At 52.0% G+C, this 15682-nt stretch overlaps 1 protein-coding gene across 3 annotated transcripts in view; it reads left to right on the top strand.

Moving 5' to 3' along the window:
- The window catches only part of SH3PXD2A (SH3 and PX domains 2A), a 231778-nt gene that overhangs the window by 78337 nt on the left and 137759 nt on the right, over positions 1-15682 (top strand). For 2 of the 3 annotated variants that reach the window (XM_032313658.1, XM_032313656.1), the window contains exon 3: positions 7548-7623. In XM_032313658.1, coding sequence (XP_032169549.1) covers positions 7548-7623 — 76 coding nt within the window. Of the gene's footprint in view, positions 1-6679; positions 6966-7547; positions 7624-15682 lie in introns of those variants that run through there. The other variant, XM_032313659.1, reaches the window with a different exon arrangement.

The following is a 15682-nucleotide window of genomic DNA, read 5'->3' as shown; positions in this document are numbered from 1 at the left end:
ATTCAAGGAACTGAAAATAGCCAAAATACTTCTGAAAAAGAAAAACAAAGCTGGAGGACTCACATTTCCTGATTTCAAAACTTAATACATCGAGAATAACAAGACAAGCCACAGACTGGGAAAGATATTTGCAAAAATTTGATAAATGACTGTTATGCAAAATATACAAAGAATTCTTAAAACTCAACAAACAACAAGAATGTACAACCTGGTTACTGAATAGGCAGAGATCTGAGCAGGCACCACACCAAGGAAGATAGATGACAAATAAGCATATGAAAAGCATATGACATTGTATGTCATTAGGGAATTGCAAATTAAAATCACAATGAGATGATACTACTACATACCTATTAGAATGGTGAAAATCCAAAATACTGAGAACACCCAAATGCTTGTGAGGGTACGCAACAATGGAAATTCTCATTCATTGCTAGTGGAAACTCAAAATGGTACAGTCACTTTGAAGACAGTTAGCAGTTTTTTATAAAACCAAACATACTCTCTCTATAGAATTCAGCAGTCACCCTCCTTGGTGTTTACCCAAATAAGCTGAACGCTTGTGTCCCACACAGGGTGGCTGGTGGCTCAGTTTGTTGAGCGTATGACTCTTGGTTTTGGCTAAGGTCATGATCTCATGGGTCCTGGGATTGAGCCCTGTGTTGGGCCCCTCCCTCAGCGGGAAGTCTACTTGAAGATTCTCTCCCTCTGTCTCTCTCCTACTCTCTCTCTTTCAAATAAATAAATAAATCTTAAAAAAAAAGAAAGAAAGAAAGAAAGAAGACTTAGGTCCACACAAAAACCAGCACAGGGATGTTTGTGGCAACATCATTCATAATCACAAAAAATTGGAAACCACCAAGATGTCCTTCAGTAGGTGAATAGATAAATAAACTGTGTAATCCAGGCATCGGAATATTACTCAGTACCAAGAACCAAAACAAACTGTCAAGCCATGAAAAGACTTGGAGGGAGCTTACATGTGTGTGAAGGAAGCCAATTTTGTGATCCCAATTGTACGACATTCTGGAAAAAGGGAAACCACGGAGACAGTAAAAAGATGAGTGGTTCCCAGGGTCTGGGGAGAAGGGGATGGAGAGGCAGAGCACAGAGGATTTCTGGGCAGTGAAACTAATCTGTATGATAGATAATAATGACATGTGCCATTATAATTTGTCCAAGCCCATAGAATGGACAACAAGAGTGAACCCTGATGGACCCTTTGGACTCTGGGGGACAGTAATGTATCCACGTAGTTTCATCAGTTATCATAATACACCACTCTGGTCTGGGACTGTGATAGGAGGAGACCAGGAGTGTGTGTGGTCAAGGGGAGTATGAGAGCTCTCTGAACTTTCTGTTCAATTTTGCTGTAAATCTAAAACTGTTCTAAAGAATGAAGTCTATTAAAGAGGAAACCACTTATTACAAAGCTACGGAAATCAAGACGGTGTGGTACAGCTGGAAGGATAGACGTACAGAATTGAGAGCCCAGGAATAAAGCTCTATGTTTATTGTGAACTGATTTTCTAGAAGGGGCTCCAGAACTGTTCAAAGGGGAAGTAAGTGTGCTTCCTCCTGAGCAATGAGATGAACTTGGACCAAAAAATCACAAAAGACTGCGTGAAGTACTGTAATGGGGATTACACACTAGGAGGGCTGCTGAGCTCCGTCTGGGATGGTCAGAGAAAGGTTCCCAGGGCAGATAACACTTGGTAGGACCATTGGTGGAGGAAGGGAAGGGGGAAGTGCTTTTCAGGCCACAAAGAATGGGAACTTTAAGAAAAGCCACCTGTATTGTTATTTATTGCCCCTTTCTGCCTCTGTGGTCCTTGCTGTGACCCCAAGCTCTAACCCAGGGACCAGTACACCCTCCGTCGGTAGAATGCACAAACCAGTTCTGAGGTTTCCCTTGATCATCCCCAGACACACTGGATGGTCTTGCATCTTTTTGAGGGGGACGGCTGAGTTAGGGAACCCGCCTCTTGTAGAAATGTTCCCTTCCTTCCTGAGCTGGAAATGGTGACGAGGATTAAGGCTTGAGGGCTGGGGCCCCAAAGCGAGAGTGGCTGGGAGCTCCACCCTCTCAGAAGGGTGAGGAGTGGCCTCTTGGGTTCCACATGTGCCCCAGCTGGGCTCGGGCCTGCCCTTCTCTCTCCTCCGTGTTTATTGCTGCTCAGCCCTGCCCAAGAAGAGCTGCCGAGTCAGCTTTCTCTGGCTGGGCTGGCTCTTGGAGCTGAGTTGCTGTGTATCTCTCACACTATCCACCCCTTGGATAAACAGCCCACGTCCTCCACGCACGCGGGAGTTCTGATGTGGCCGCAAAGGGCTCCATTAGCCAGATGCCTCTCTCTCTAAGAAGGACCCTGGCAGTGGGCCCTGCTTTTCTTCCAGCTGAGTCAGGCCCTTGTTGGAGTGACAGGGGAATCCACTTCCTGCCTGAAAAGGTGGCCGCAGCAGAACTCCCGGCTGGGCAGGGCCTTCCTGCCTCCCTGCCCACGCGCCCCGGGCCTGGGCAGGCCTCTGCATGACAGCCCCCTCCACCTTGCGTGTGAGGTTTTATCGCTCAAACCCAGCCCTGCAGACTCAGCACCACCCAGGCTACAGAACCCCTTTGCCGCGCTTCCCTGGGTCAGGTAGCATTTGGACTGGGGATCTCCCATGGCCCCAGACGTTTATCCCAGCGCCCCACGCTCTGCCATGCGGTGTCTGCACCAAGACACAGAACCACACAGCTTTGCGAGCCCCACATACTGAGTCAACTCATTTGGGCCGCCTTGGCTTGGTTTCCTCTGGAGTCTGAGCCAAGGGCTTTGCTTTCTTTCTTCTATGGGCAGAGAAAATGTCACCAGAGGCAGGTTAGTGGTGCTTCCTTCTCCCACGGCCAGTGGGCCTGGGGGATGACAGGGAGGGCAGATGCTGAGGCTCCATGGGCTCGGCCCTGCTGGTGGGATTAGGTGACAGGTGTGGCTGCTCTCAGCCTCTGAGGGCTGGGGGTTCAGGGGAGGAGCAGTGCAGGCCAGCTGGGTACTCATGGCTCTGGAGAGGACCCATTGACCCAGGACTCTCAGCATATGGGCTTGTCTTGGCCTCAGGAGGGCCCAGACGAAGTCCGAGTGGGGGAAGAAGAAAATCTGTTACGGAAGGAGGAGGTGGGAGAGAAGCCCGCTGTAAGGCATCCTCCAGCAGGCCTTTTGAGGGAAAATTCACATCTGTGGGGCTATCAGATGACCCCTGCCTTCCAGGGGACACATGAACCCATTGAGGCAATTCAGACCGCTCTTTGGCAGGGCAGGTCCAGCTTATGTGACCGTCCCTGCCAGGACAGAGCTGCTCTTGTCTCCTACAGGAAGCCTTCCCTGACCTCCTTCAGCAACTTCAGGATCCTGTTCGTAATGTCCTCGCCATTCCTGGTCATTCCAGAACTTGCTTGTCTATCTCTAGCGCCACAGCCAAACTTCACGAACTTCCACATGAGGCCCAGGAAACTGCATTTGTAACTAACAACACCCCCTACTCCCAGAGACGATTCTGGCATATGTGGACTTTGGACGACACTTGGCCAGTCGTCTTGCCCTAGAACAGCCTCTCCAACAAAAATACAATGTGAACCACATATGTAATTGTAAATTTTCTAGCAGCCACTTAAAAGCGTCAAAGAAAACAGGTGAAATCATTTTTGAAAGTATTTTTATTTAACCTGATAGATCCAAAACATTATCATTTCAACATACAGCCAATATGAAATTTGTTAATGAGATGTTTCACACTTTTCTCGTACTGAGTCTTTGAGACCTGGTGCGTACTTTTCACTGACGACACATCTCAGCTTGGATAGACCACATTTCTTTTTTTTCTTTTTTTAAAAATTTTTATTTAAAAAAAATTTTCTTTTTAAAAGATTTTGTTTATTTATTTGACAGACAGAGATCACAAGTAGGCAGACAGGCAGACAGAGAGGACGAAGCAGGCTCTCCGTGGAGCAGAGAGCCCGATGCGGGGCTCAATCCCAGGACCCTGAGATCATGACCTGAGCTGAAGGCAGAGGCTTTAACCTACTGAGCCATCCATTGCTCCTGGATAGACTACATTTCAAGTGCTCGACAGCCGCCTGTGACTAGTGGCTGTCACATAGACAGGGTCTAGAGCTGTGGGGTGGGTATGGTCCGTGGGCCAGCAGTTCCAGCATTGCCTGGGAACTTGGTGGAAATGCATGTTCTCGGGCCCTGGCCTGGATCTACTGAATCAGAGCCTACATTTTCACCTGCTGGCTGGTGCCCCATTTGTGTGTGAAGCCCCATTGTACAGCTAGACTGTGAGCTCCTTGATGTGAAGAGTAAGATTTAACTTATTTCTTGCATCTGCTGGAGGGCCTGGCGTCTGGAAGGCACACAGCCAGTGTCTTTAGAGGAAAGGAATGAATGTTTGAATCCTGCCTGCCCTGAGCCCCTCGTTCCGGGTGCACTGTTTGTGAAAATGTCAGGACCCTGGGTCGGAAGAGCAGTGTAGGAGGCGGAACCTAACTCCTTCGAGCCCTAGCTCGGTTAAATCCTGCAGCTTTTTGGGCCCTGCTGGGCCCCCTCTTTCAGGACAAAAATGGTTGTTTTGTTTTGTTTTTAAGATTTTTTAAAAATTTATTTGAGCTGGGGAGAGACAGAGAGAGTGCACGCGCCCACAAGTAGGGGAGGGGCAGAGGGAGAGGGAGAAACAGACTCCCTGCTAAGCAAGGAGGAGCCCAAGGCGGGGCTCGATCCCAGGACCCCGAGGTCGTGACCTCATCCAAAGTCAGGTGCTGAACCCATTGAGCAATGCAGGTGCCCCAGGACGAGGGCAGTTTGATAAGGGCAGACCATCCACAGCGGGGCACGTCGGTGGGCCTGGCTTTCTTCTCAGACATCTCCGTACTCTTCCTCAGAAATTCTCTAGAGCCATTGCTCTAAGCCTAGCCTGTACATGTTGAGTTAGCCATTGATTTATCCTCAGTCTTTCTTCTTCCAGAGAGGATTTAAGGTGCCTCTAAATATGTGTACATTCCAACAGAATGAAACAGAAATGGAAATAGTATTAAGGAAGTGTGCGTAGATGCATGGACAGGGATGGCCGCTCTAGTCCTGTAGTATAGAGTAGAGGAAAGTCCGGAAGAATCTAAATATCCAACAGTAGGACGGTTAAATAAATTGCAGCCCATCCAAACACATCCCATGTCCAACTGAGGGTGCTAATATGGCAGGATTCATTGACATGGAAAATTGTTCATAACATAGTGTGAGAAGCTCATTTTATTTACATGCATGGAAGAATGTCTGGAAAGGGTGTATACCCCCCAAAACATGAATATCACTTTTTCTAGGGGAGGAGTTAGGAGTGATTCTTACTCCTTTGGTTCAACCATGGCTTCTGCAGTTTCTGGTTTTCCCCCTCTGTCAACATGAGCTCTTACGTAATACAGAAATATAATGTACGAAACAGAATATAGGTGAGAAAAATGGGGAAAAGGTGAAAATGGGGGTTCTATTCTGCGTTGAATTTGTTTGAAAATGTATTATTTAAAAAAATATATCCTAAGCGCAAGTTCATAGGGTTATGGCCCAGTGGGTATATTTACACGAAGCAAGCAGTTATTAAATGTTTGAGAGATGGGCTGACAACATTAGGATTTGAAAACTCATGAGCCAGCTTTTGTTAAATTTCAGCCTGTACTTGGGAAGTGAAAGTAACGGTGCAGTCTCTGCCTTGTTTTGAATCGAATCCGACAATGACTCGCCCTTCACGCGTGGGCTGCAAATAGCCTGTGCGTGTTGGATAATGATCGTGCAAGAGAGGATCTTAAAATCGTGTGCTAGGGTCAGGTGGGTGGGGTGTGGGGATGGGAATACGCGCAGGTGCACACACACCCAGGAAATCTAGAACTGGTACTTTGGTCCCAGCCTCCATGCGTAGACGCCTCCGTCTGCGGAGACGCCTCATGAACCTAAAGCTAAGCCATCCTCCCCGAGATTTGGCCCACGTCTCGGATCTCACTGCCTGGCACCTCAGCCCTGGCGCACTCTGCTCCACAGCAGCCACGCTGGCCTTTTCAGGCTCTTTTTGCATTTCCCGTTTACCCTGCTGGAGCATTTTCTGCCTTCCTTGAGGCTTGTTTCCCCACCTCCTGTAGTCTCTGCTGAATTGCCATCTGATTCCCGAGTCCTTTCTCGGCACACTATACTTTCTGCTCCAATGCCTTCCCCGACTTCATTTTTCTTCATAGGTTTTATTAGTACATATTTATTTGTTTACTGTTTGTCCGCCTCCACTAGAATGTAAACTCCCCCAAAGCAGAGACTTTGTTGCTTTTCTTTCTTTCTTTTTAAAAAGATTTTATGTATTTATGAGAGAGAGAGAGTGAGAGCATGAGCAGGGGGAGGGGCAGAGGTAGAGGGAGAAGCAGACCCCCGCTGAGCAGGGAGTCCCATGGGGGGCTCAATCCCAAGACCCCCCGGGATCATGACCTGAGACGAAGGCAGACACTTAACTGGACTGAACCACCCAGGTGCCCCTGCTGCTTTTCTTTACTTCCATTTTCTTGGTGTTCAGTGCTCCAAGTAGGTGCTCAATAAATATTTGAAGGAAGGAATGGACTTTAGATATCATGTGACTGATCTTCCTCATTTGAGCAAGGAGGTGCCTGGAGCCCTACAGAGAAAGCTTCCACGCCTTGGCCAGGGTCACACAGCTGGGGCCGCTGGGCTAGATCCTGCCCTGTCCCTTCTGCTCCTGCATCTGCCTGTGCCTTGGAAGGGAGATTAACCCACACACAGAGGGGCCGTGGCCTCGTCCATCCTGTCCCCTGTGTGTTTTTCCAGCTTATACAGAATTTCAGCCCAGAATAGCAGAAGAAAAAAAAGAGTTGTTCCTCCAGAACCCTGGAAACTCTTCCGGTGGGTCTGTCCCTGGAAAAACAGCAGCAATCTCAGGGTGGGAAGGTAGGAAATGGAGGAGGGGGTCTTACAGCAGCGGGGGCAGTGGGCTGGGTTTGGTTTTACAATTAAAATCACATCTGGGTCTGTTTCTGCAGAGTGGTTCTGGAAGGTGGGTGGTCTGTCTGAAGTATCAGGTGGGGCCTTCCCCTGTCCTGGCCCAGGAGGGTGTGAGACGGCCTGTGGCTAAAGGGCTCACCCAGCAGATGATGTGTGAGGGAAGGTGGGCCCGAGGAAGGCTCTGGAAACCCCACCTGCAGCCTGCCCTGAAAGCCTGCCGCTCTCCCGCGGCCTCATGAGGGGGCATCTTCAGCCACTTCCCCCCACCCCCCCCCCCCGCCCTCCCACCCCTGTGCCTCCACGCCTCCTTGAGATCGTTCAGACGCCCCTTTGATGCGTGGAGAGTTCTGGCCTCCTCTCTCTCATGCCCCATGTGGTTTATTAATCGTCTGTGAAATGAGGGGTTGAAGTGTCGCTCATCCATACGAGGGCAGTGGGGCCCTGAAGCCGCGGAGTGGAGTGGGGAAGGGACTCCGAGGGCTGCTCCAGTCTTCTGAATCCTGTCCTTCTGTCTGTCTGGCTTCTCAGATGCAGCTTTTGGATAAGTTTCCCATCGAAGGTGGCCAGAAGGACCCCAAGCAAAGAATCATCCCCTTCCTTCCAGGTAAGCTTTGGGGGGGCCCCACTGTTGGGATGGGAGGCAACCTGGGGAGCAGCATTTCTTAGGCCAAGAAAAGGCTGGCTGCTATGCTAGAAATTCTGGGTAGGGTGGACCTATGAGTCTACCTCCTGACAACTCCCCAGAGGAGGGGAAGCCCCTGGCTGTGAAGGCCACTGCCCCGCAGGGGCCTCTCCCATCATCCCCAGGCCATCTCTACTGGCCACGGAACTTCTAAGGAATTTCTTAGGTGTTGGGACTGTGGTTTCCTCTTTATGGAAAGCGCGGGAAGATCAAGTTCTTCTGTGAAAGGATGAAGACCTCCAGGTTGAGCTCTTCCCACTAATCCCACTGTCATCACAGACACCCTTAAACTGAACACACTCCCCGTGTCCGGTTTTGGATCCTCCTGACACATTACCCAGCCGAGGTTCCGAGAGCTTATGTGACACGGCCTGTGGGTTGGCAGAGTTAGGATTTGAACCCAGATGTGTCTGGCCATAAGGGCCATTTACCGCTACACCATTTAGGAACATGTTTACAGCAATGGGTCACATGTAATTTAGAGAAAAACCTGCTCAGATGTGTCCTAGTCTGTTATTGCTAGGACGTTTTAAATTGGTCTACAGTTTATAGCTGACAAAGTGCTTTTGTTATCATGAACAAATCTCTATGTTGAGGGGTGTGTTCTCATTTCCGCTTGGGGGATGAAGATGTTGGGGTGCAGAGATGTTGGGTAACTAGTCATGAAGATGGCAGAGCTGAAGGATGAACTTTGGTCTGCTCTGGTCTGGGCTCTTTGCCCTGAACCTGGGGGCGATGCTGCCTCCTGGCTCCAGATCCCCTGTCTTTCCCCAGACCGTGGAGCTGGGCTGGGTCACAGTGGTCCTCGCCCCCGCCCGCCATTACTGCTGGACCCTGGCAATGGCAATCAGTGGAACCTTTGCAAGAAGCAGGGTCCTCACCTCAACTCTCTGGCCCACCTTCACCGCATGGTCAGCACCTGCTTGGTGACTTGCAAACACACACAGGGGCCCTGCCCTCTGAGAGTGGGTCCTCTCTGAAAGATGCTCCTCCCAATCTCCTGCTAACATTGGAGAGAATTTGTTTAGCGACGAGGAAGAACTTCCACATCCCAGTTTTGGCAAGATAAGAACAAGTCAGGGAAGGGGCAGAGAATCTCACCCCTGTGCTACTTCCGTGGAGGCAGAGGACTGTATCTCCATCCCTGGCCTGGGGGAGTCTCACAGGGGGACTTCAGTGCCCTACCTGGCTTTACACTGAGTCCTGAGGGAATTTGGAATGTCCGACACCTGGGTGTGTGTGAGCTTCGAGGTTGCTCCAGTGTAGTCTGGGTGCTCTGCCCAGCAAGGGCTTGGGAGCCCACCTGCGATGCTGTGGACACAAGTGTCCCAGAGCCGCCATGAAGCCCGCATGGCACCCTGGTATCAGGAGTGGACTTGGCCTTGGGGGCATGAAGGCTGCCTGTTTCCTCGATAACCTTGGGCTCTTCCCCCACTGGTGGCCAGTGCTCCGGGGAAGTTCCACCTCGTCATCGTTCGGTCAGAGGGTGCTTATGGGGCGCTCAGCCTGGGCCAGGCCCGGGAATCAGCACCTGGGGCTGCAGACTGGGCGAGACCTATGCCCTGATGCGGGAACGGATGTGGCAGAATGTGACCCTCTCCACCACTGTGCAATTCTGTGTGTGTTTGGAGTGTGTCATTGTGAGCTTAGGAAGGCGGCAAAGGCCTCCTGAAGGAGGGGGGCCCGGAGCTGACCTCCGAGGACAGGTGGGCTTGGATCATGGTGGGGAATCCCAAGGCTCCTGTCCGGCTGCTACCAGAGTCCAGCGTCTGGGGAATCACGCTGCCTGACTTCCTTCCCCCCACAAAGTCTGGCTTGTATCAAGTACGTTACCTTCTTTATGCCTTAGTATTCTCACCTGGAAAATAGGCACGAGAACACTATCTACTTCATGGGGCTGTTGTCAGGATAAAATGAATTAATACATTACAGGGGCTTAGAACTGTCGCTGGCCTCTAGCGGGACTTAAATAAATGTTAGCCCTTAAGGTGACCAGTTCCTGACACGTGTCTAGTGTTTCTCTCACTAGTGTGATCTCATTTGCTCTTCCCACTGAGGTTATTATTTTACTGACAAGGAAACTGAGGCCAAGAGAGGCCAATAGACTTGCACAGGCCACACAGCCAAGAGGTGTAACCCACACCAGAACCTCTGGCCAGGGCTCCCACCCCATCAGCCACCTCAGGGGAGGATACCCCAAGAGCTGCAGCAGGACTGAGGTCCTCTCTGAACTTCAGTTTTCTCTTACAGGCTTGTGGTGAGGATGAAAAGAATTCATGGGAAGCACTTTGCACAGTCCCTGCCCTGTAGTAAGTGCTTAATAAGTGGCACCTATTAATAGAGAAAGTCACCTGCCCTATCCATCCCCAGCTCCCGGGAAAGGCCAGCCCAGGATCCCTTCCACCCCCGACAGGATGGGCCCTGTGCACAGTGGGGAAGGAAGTTGACTGGCCCCCATCGCATGCACAGGAAGTTTCCTTTCCCCTGTTTTGCTGCTTTTCTTCTCTGCTCACAGTGGGTTTTCCTCTCTGAGGCTTCTCTCTTGCTCACTCACTTTTCAGGACTTCAGCGTGGGCACTGCTGGCCGTGTGGAATCCCACCTGGGGGGCTCCCAGGCCTGTTCCTGGCTTCCCCCTACCCTCTAAACACTTCCTAACCCTTTCATACTCTACTCACTCCCTCACTTGAATGGCAGGTAGAGGGCATGCCTTACCCCTGGCATGAGCTCACAGGCTCATGGCCGTGAGCCCCCAGCACTGAACACGGGCAGCAGTGAGGGGTGGGAGCACGTGCTGGTGAGGGGCTCTGGACAGCGGTCAGCACCTACTCGATTCTTTAACACTAGTGAGGTCTCTGTTTCTATCCGCCTGCCTCTCAGAAGGGTGTCTGAGGTCCCCTGCCCATTCCCTTGGGTTCAGCCCCGGCAGTGTGGCTCCGCAGCACCCGGGTCAAACACACGAGCTGCGTTCCCACCTAGAAGCCTCTGGAGGGCCGGCAACCAGCCTCGGGAGCGGCTCTGCCAGCCCTCGCGGAGCAAGGAACAGCCACAGGGAGAGAGCAGAGAGCGCCGATTATCTCCAGAAGGGTCTCAGTGTTAGCCTCAGAGGCTCCAGGATGTGACAAGCCTGGCTGCAGGCTTGGGCAGGGGGTCCCAGGAGTTTGACTGGCTGGTGCAAATGACAGAGAAGGCAAAGGAATTGCGAGCAAAGAGGGAAGCCATGCCTTCACAGGGTCACAAGCTCCCTCATCTGCCAGTCAAATCCTGGCCAAGAAAACAATCCCACATGTGAGCCATAAATCTTAGGCTCTAGGACACAGGCTTGTGGTATGTCTGGGTGGTGTCTGGCCTGAGTTCAGGGTCAGCCTGTGGTGGGTGGGAAGACTGGTGAGGGTCTGGGCCTTCTGTGGCCAAAGGCAGAGACCCCATCCCAGAAGACTGTGTCCCACAGTACGGGTGGAGTCGCAGTTGGAGCCAGGACGGCTGGGAGCAGAGTCAAGAAGGTGAGGACAGAGCCCGTGCAATGATCAGGCCAGTGGTTTGACATCTGCCTTCAGTCAAATCCTAGATAAAGGGCTATAGGGGAACTGTCCTCAGTGAGGACCCTGCCCGCAAGCCCAGTTGATTCTCCCGGTCTGGACCCACTGTCTGGGTCTTGGGGTGAAGATCCATGATGCCGGGACCCTTCCTTCTATGTGTTCGTGAGGCCCACAGAGCCGTCAGGAGGGACATGGAGAGTTATGACCTTCATGTGGGACAGGGGCTTCCCTCCAGCAAGGCAGCTCTGGAAGGAGAACCCAAGCAGTTTTTGAGGCAGGAAGAGGCGGAGAATTATGCCAGGGCCTGGGGCCTGGGGAGCAGGGGGGAGGGGAGAAGGGGAAGGATCCCTCTAGTCTCATATCATGTAGGGTGAGGCAGATGCCGCGGCTGTTTTTGCTGACCGTTATGGCCTTCCTTGGAGACAAGGCCCCTATCTACCCCTCCCGCATTTCCGTCGCAGGGCTGGACACATAGTGGCTGCTTTATTTAGATCCCCCGCCCCGCCCCATCTGATCAGGAATTGGGCATTCTCCCTTAGGTATGAGCTCCCTTTTATTGAGCTCCTACTGTGTGTCTGGCCTTGTGTTGGGCACTCTACAAACCTTTCCCAGTCCTCACTGCAGGAATGGGGGCATTATCCCTGTGTCGAGAGAAGGCAAGTCACATTCCCCCACCCCCTAGGCAGTAAGTACGGGAGCTGTCATCCTTCCTCTGTGGCCTGGACCTTTCCTTGGACAGGGAGGAATTAACGCCAGCGAGCTTCAACTAGAAGCTTCCCTCCGCCCACTTCGTTGCCTCCACATTCCCCAGGCTAGGGACCTGGGAGTTTCTGCCCGAGGACCCAGCACCCTAGCTGTCCCTCCAGCTGCTACTTGCTGTCTTGTGTTTCAGGAAAACACCATGTGGGGCAGGGAGGTGCCCTGAGCCTCACGGGGACTCAGATGACCCGTAAGGACTCTCATTCTATTGAGTGCCTGAGGTCACTGCAACTGAAGAATTGATTTTTTTTTTCCCACTTAAACCATTTAGTTTATTATTATTTTAACATGATTATAAACAGCATAACCCCAAGGCTTTCAAAGCACTGTCTTCATTTAATTAAGAGTCTAACGAAATTGCCTGTTTGGTTTCCTAAGTCCCAGCATTTTTTTTTTAACTTCTTATTTTGAAATAGACTCCCAAGACATTGCAAAATGACGAGGCACTCTACATTCCTCCGCTCCAGCTCCACCGCCACACTGGAGGGTAGGTGGCATTGCTCCCAGTTCATGGAGAAGTGAAGTCACTTTCTGCCATCACATAGCCACTGAGTGGGGCTCCCCTTGGCCAGCCTCTCCCAGCGGTAACGTCTCGGGTAACTAAAGGTCATTATCAAAGCCAGGAAATTGATATTGGCAAGAGGCAGTTACATAAGCTACAGACCCGAGCAATTGATTTTGTTTTAAGGGGTTAGTGAGTGTTAGTGGACAGGCATGCCAGCTGGTCTTTCTGGAGGAGGCAGAAATTGACAGTCGTCGCTGAGAAGCTCCAGGCCTGACCTCTTGGCATTCCCACCTCCAAGAGAAAAGCAGAGGTGAACCTTGTTTTACATGAAGGCATATTCCTGAGAACCCCTGCAAAGTCAGTCCTGTAGGACGAATCACATCATCCTTTAGGTGTCCTAAGTACAGTTCTATTTGAGAGTCGTGTGATCAACCCTTTTGCAAAGCAGAGGACTGCTTTTTTAGGGAAAAAAATCTTTCTGCGATTCTCATAAATTTTGATAACTTGGGACTTCTTCTGAGCTTGCTGGACACAGGACAGATCTGGAGCATGGGGACTGGGCGGCAGCATGGACCGCAGGAGGAGTAGAACAGTGATCAAGTACTACAAAAGAAGAGATGCTCTTTAGGACAACGGGCCAAAGCACAGTGGGCTCCACAGCCTCTCAGGGCAGCCTACTGTTTACAGGGAACTCTGCCTTGTTTTAAAAGACTGTTGTGGAAAATCCATCTCCTGTTGCCCATCCTGGGATTGGAGTAGATTTCCTGTGTATCCTGAGTTTGTCAGTCTGGGGAGGCTCCCTGGGAGGAAATGGCCATTACAGAATGAAGGAGACTGCGTAGTTAGTTGCTGATGTAAAAAGCAAACAACCAGGGACCGAGAGAGCACGGAAGCCAGGCAGCAGAGCAGAGAGAGGGGCATTCACTCTGCAAAGGCTCTGTGAGGTTTCCTCCCGCTCACAAGCCATCGATGTCCCCTTGTGCAGCCTGGGACTGGCCTCTGAGCTCCTAGAAAGGCCCTCCATCCTCATCACTGAGTCCATCACCTTTGTAGGCATCGGGGCTCCTGGGCTGTTGGATCCCAGAGAAGCTGGCTAGCCGAGGAAGGAAAGTGAGCCAGGATTGAAGCGGGTACTATCAGCCTTGGGAGCTTGTGAGCTCGGAGGCGTGTATTTTTAGACAGCAGGCACACTCACTTGCCTTGTGCTGGCTCACCGGTTTATATAGCGGCCCCTCCACAGTCAGGCAGCTCGGAGCCACAGGGCAGGAGGGTGCTGGGTGCATGGCAGACACGGTCTCCGGGGCCTTCCCCTCCCTGTGCGGCAGATCCGGTGTTTGTTCAAGCGCTCAAGGAAGCAGGGGGAAGGGATGTTTGGGGCTAGAGCTTGTCCGTGGCTGTGGCGCGGGGGGGAGCTGGTGCTCGCTCCCTGGGCTGGGGGCGTCTCTGTGTGTCTGCACGAGGTGCCAAGGGCCTCCGAGGCCAGGAGGGAGCCAGACGCCTGAGGGAGCATGCCCTAGAGGTTTCTGAGCCTCACTGATGACCTGGGTGGCAGGGAAAGACGAACCTTCTCCGTGGTGAAGTTAAAGTAGGGTCTGCTGGTAATGCCAGGGTTTTAAAAAGATCAACAGGATTGGAGGCCTAAGAGGCACAATGTACTGTTCCAAAAGTGGGTTTTGTTGAGCCTTCCCTGGAAGTGTGTGGTCCTCTCTTGCTGTAATTACTGCCACCACCCCCCCCCCCCCCCCCCGCCAAAATCATTCTCTCCCTCTGGAGAATCTGGGGGTGGTGGTCCTGAACGCTACATGAAAGAGCTACGATCGTTCATTCCTGCCGCAGGGATTTATTGAACACCCACTGTGTTCCAGGCCTAGCTGTAGGCACTGGTTATGCCACTGAGGGCAAGGCAGCCCGGGCCTCTGGGCATACATTGGAATCGCTATTTCTAATAGTGAATAAGGACCAGAAAGAAAGCTAGCCAGTTGTCGTGACTTGGGACATGAGATGAGTGGTTAAAAAAGGCCTCTTTGCATAGGTGACACTGAGCCAGGCACAGGCAGGTCAGGGCATAGAGTGCCAGGTCAAGGGGACAACAGCAAGGTCAGTGACCCAAGTGTCACTGAAGGCATGCATTTGAAATACAGCAGGAGGATGAAGCATGTGGGGGTTGCAGGGGGCTGGAGTCACCAGGGACGGCAGGGCAGACGGGAGTCTGGGTGTGTCTCTGGCCCCAAAGCTGCCCAGGAAGGAGAGGGCTCCCCCAAGCCAGCATCAGCTGTGTGGCTGGGACCCAGGCACATGGCCTCCAGGGTTGGTTTCCTCATCTGTCAGATTGGTTCATGATGGTTTGGGAAGATGTTCCAAGCAGTTAGTACAGGGCAAGTGCAGGCTGGGTTGCAAAGGGAGATATGTAGGGGCTGCGCAGCTGCCTTTCCTCCAGGTGGCTCTGTGGCCGGACTCCGCCATGGGCTTTCCTCTGCTCGGCCCTCTGCCGCCCTCCCTCCCTGTGCTAATTCATCACTGCCCGTCGCCTCTCAGTCCTGGTGGCACTTCTTCCTCTTCCTGCCTGTGCTAACTAGAAGTTGTAAGGAGCCAGTTGCTGAGGCTTGATGGCCCACCCAGGGGGCTGATCTGGGCTGAGAGTTGAGCAGCCCCACTCCTGTCACCCTGATAACATAGCAGGACCACTGGCTTGCAGGCTCCCGGCTTAGCCCCCAGTTCTCCCTGGGAATAAGGGGCTGTGCCGGGGAGGCAGCCCTTCCAAGGGGTTGGCCCTCCACAGCCCTCCACAGAGCAGTGGAGTCCCTTGGCTTCCTATGGGATCGGCCCTGTTTCATTCTCACTAAGGTGAAATCTGGCCTTTCTTCTCCAGCTTGGGGAGAAGCAGAAGCACAGCCCCTCTCCCTCAGCCCCTGCCCCTGGAGGGGAGAGAAGAGCTAGGGCTTTTTTTTTTTTTCCTTACGACTTTCATAAGGAAATGTGGATCAGGTCCCTTGGCCATTCCCCCGTGTCACTCCCACCTTTGGAGACCAGAGAGAGGGTCAGAACACTTCATTACAACTTGTCTTCCTTGTCCACAGGTAATTCTAGAAGGGATTCAGACTTCTAAATACCCACCCCAAAGAGGGTAGCACCTCCCCTAAGAGGCTTCTGATCTAAGCAGAAATGTGTCTCTTTTCATGG

This window comes from Mustela erminea, chromosome 14 (assembly GCF_009829155.1).
Source record: "Mustela erminea isolate mMusErm1 chromosome 14, mMusErm1.Pri, whole genome shotgun sequence".
Classification (NCBI taxonomy): Eukaryota; Metazoa; Chordata; class Mammalia; order Carnivora; family Mustelidae; genus Mustela; species Mustela erminea.
Note: the sequence above shows the minus strand (reverse complement) of the source record. Positions and strands in the feature narration are given on the sequence as shown.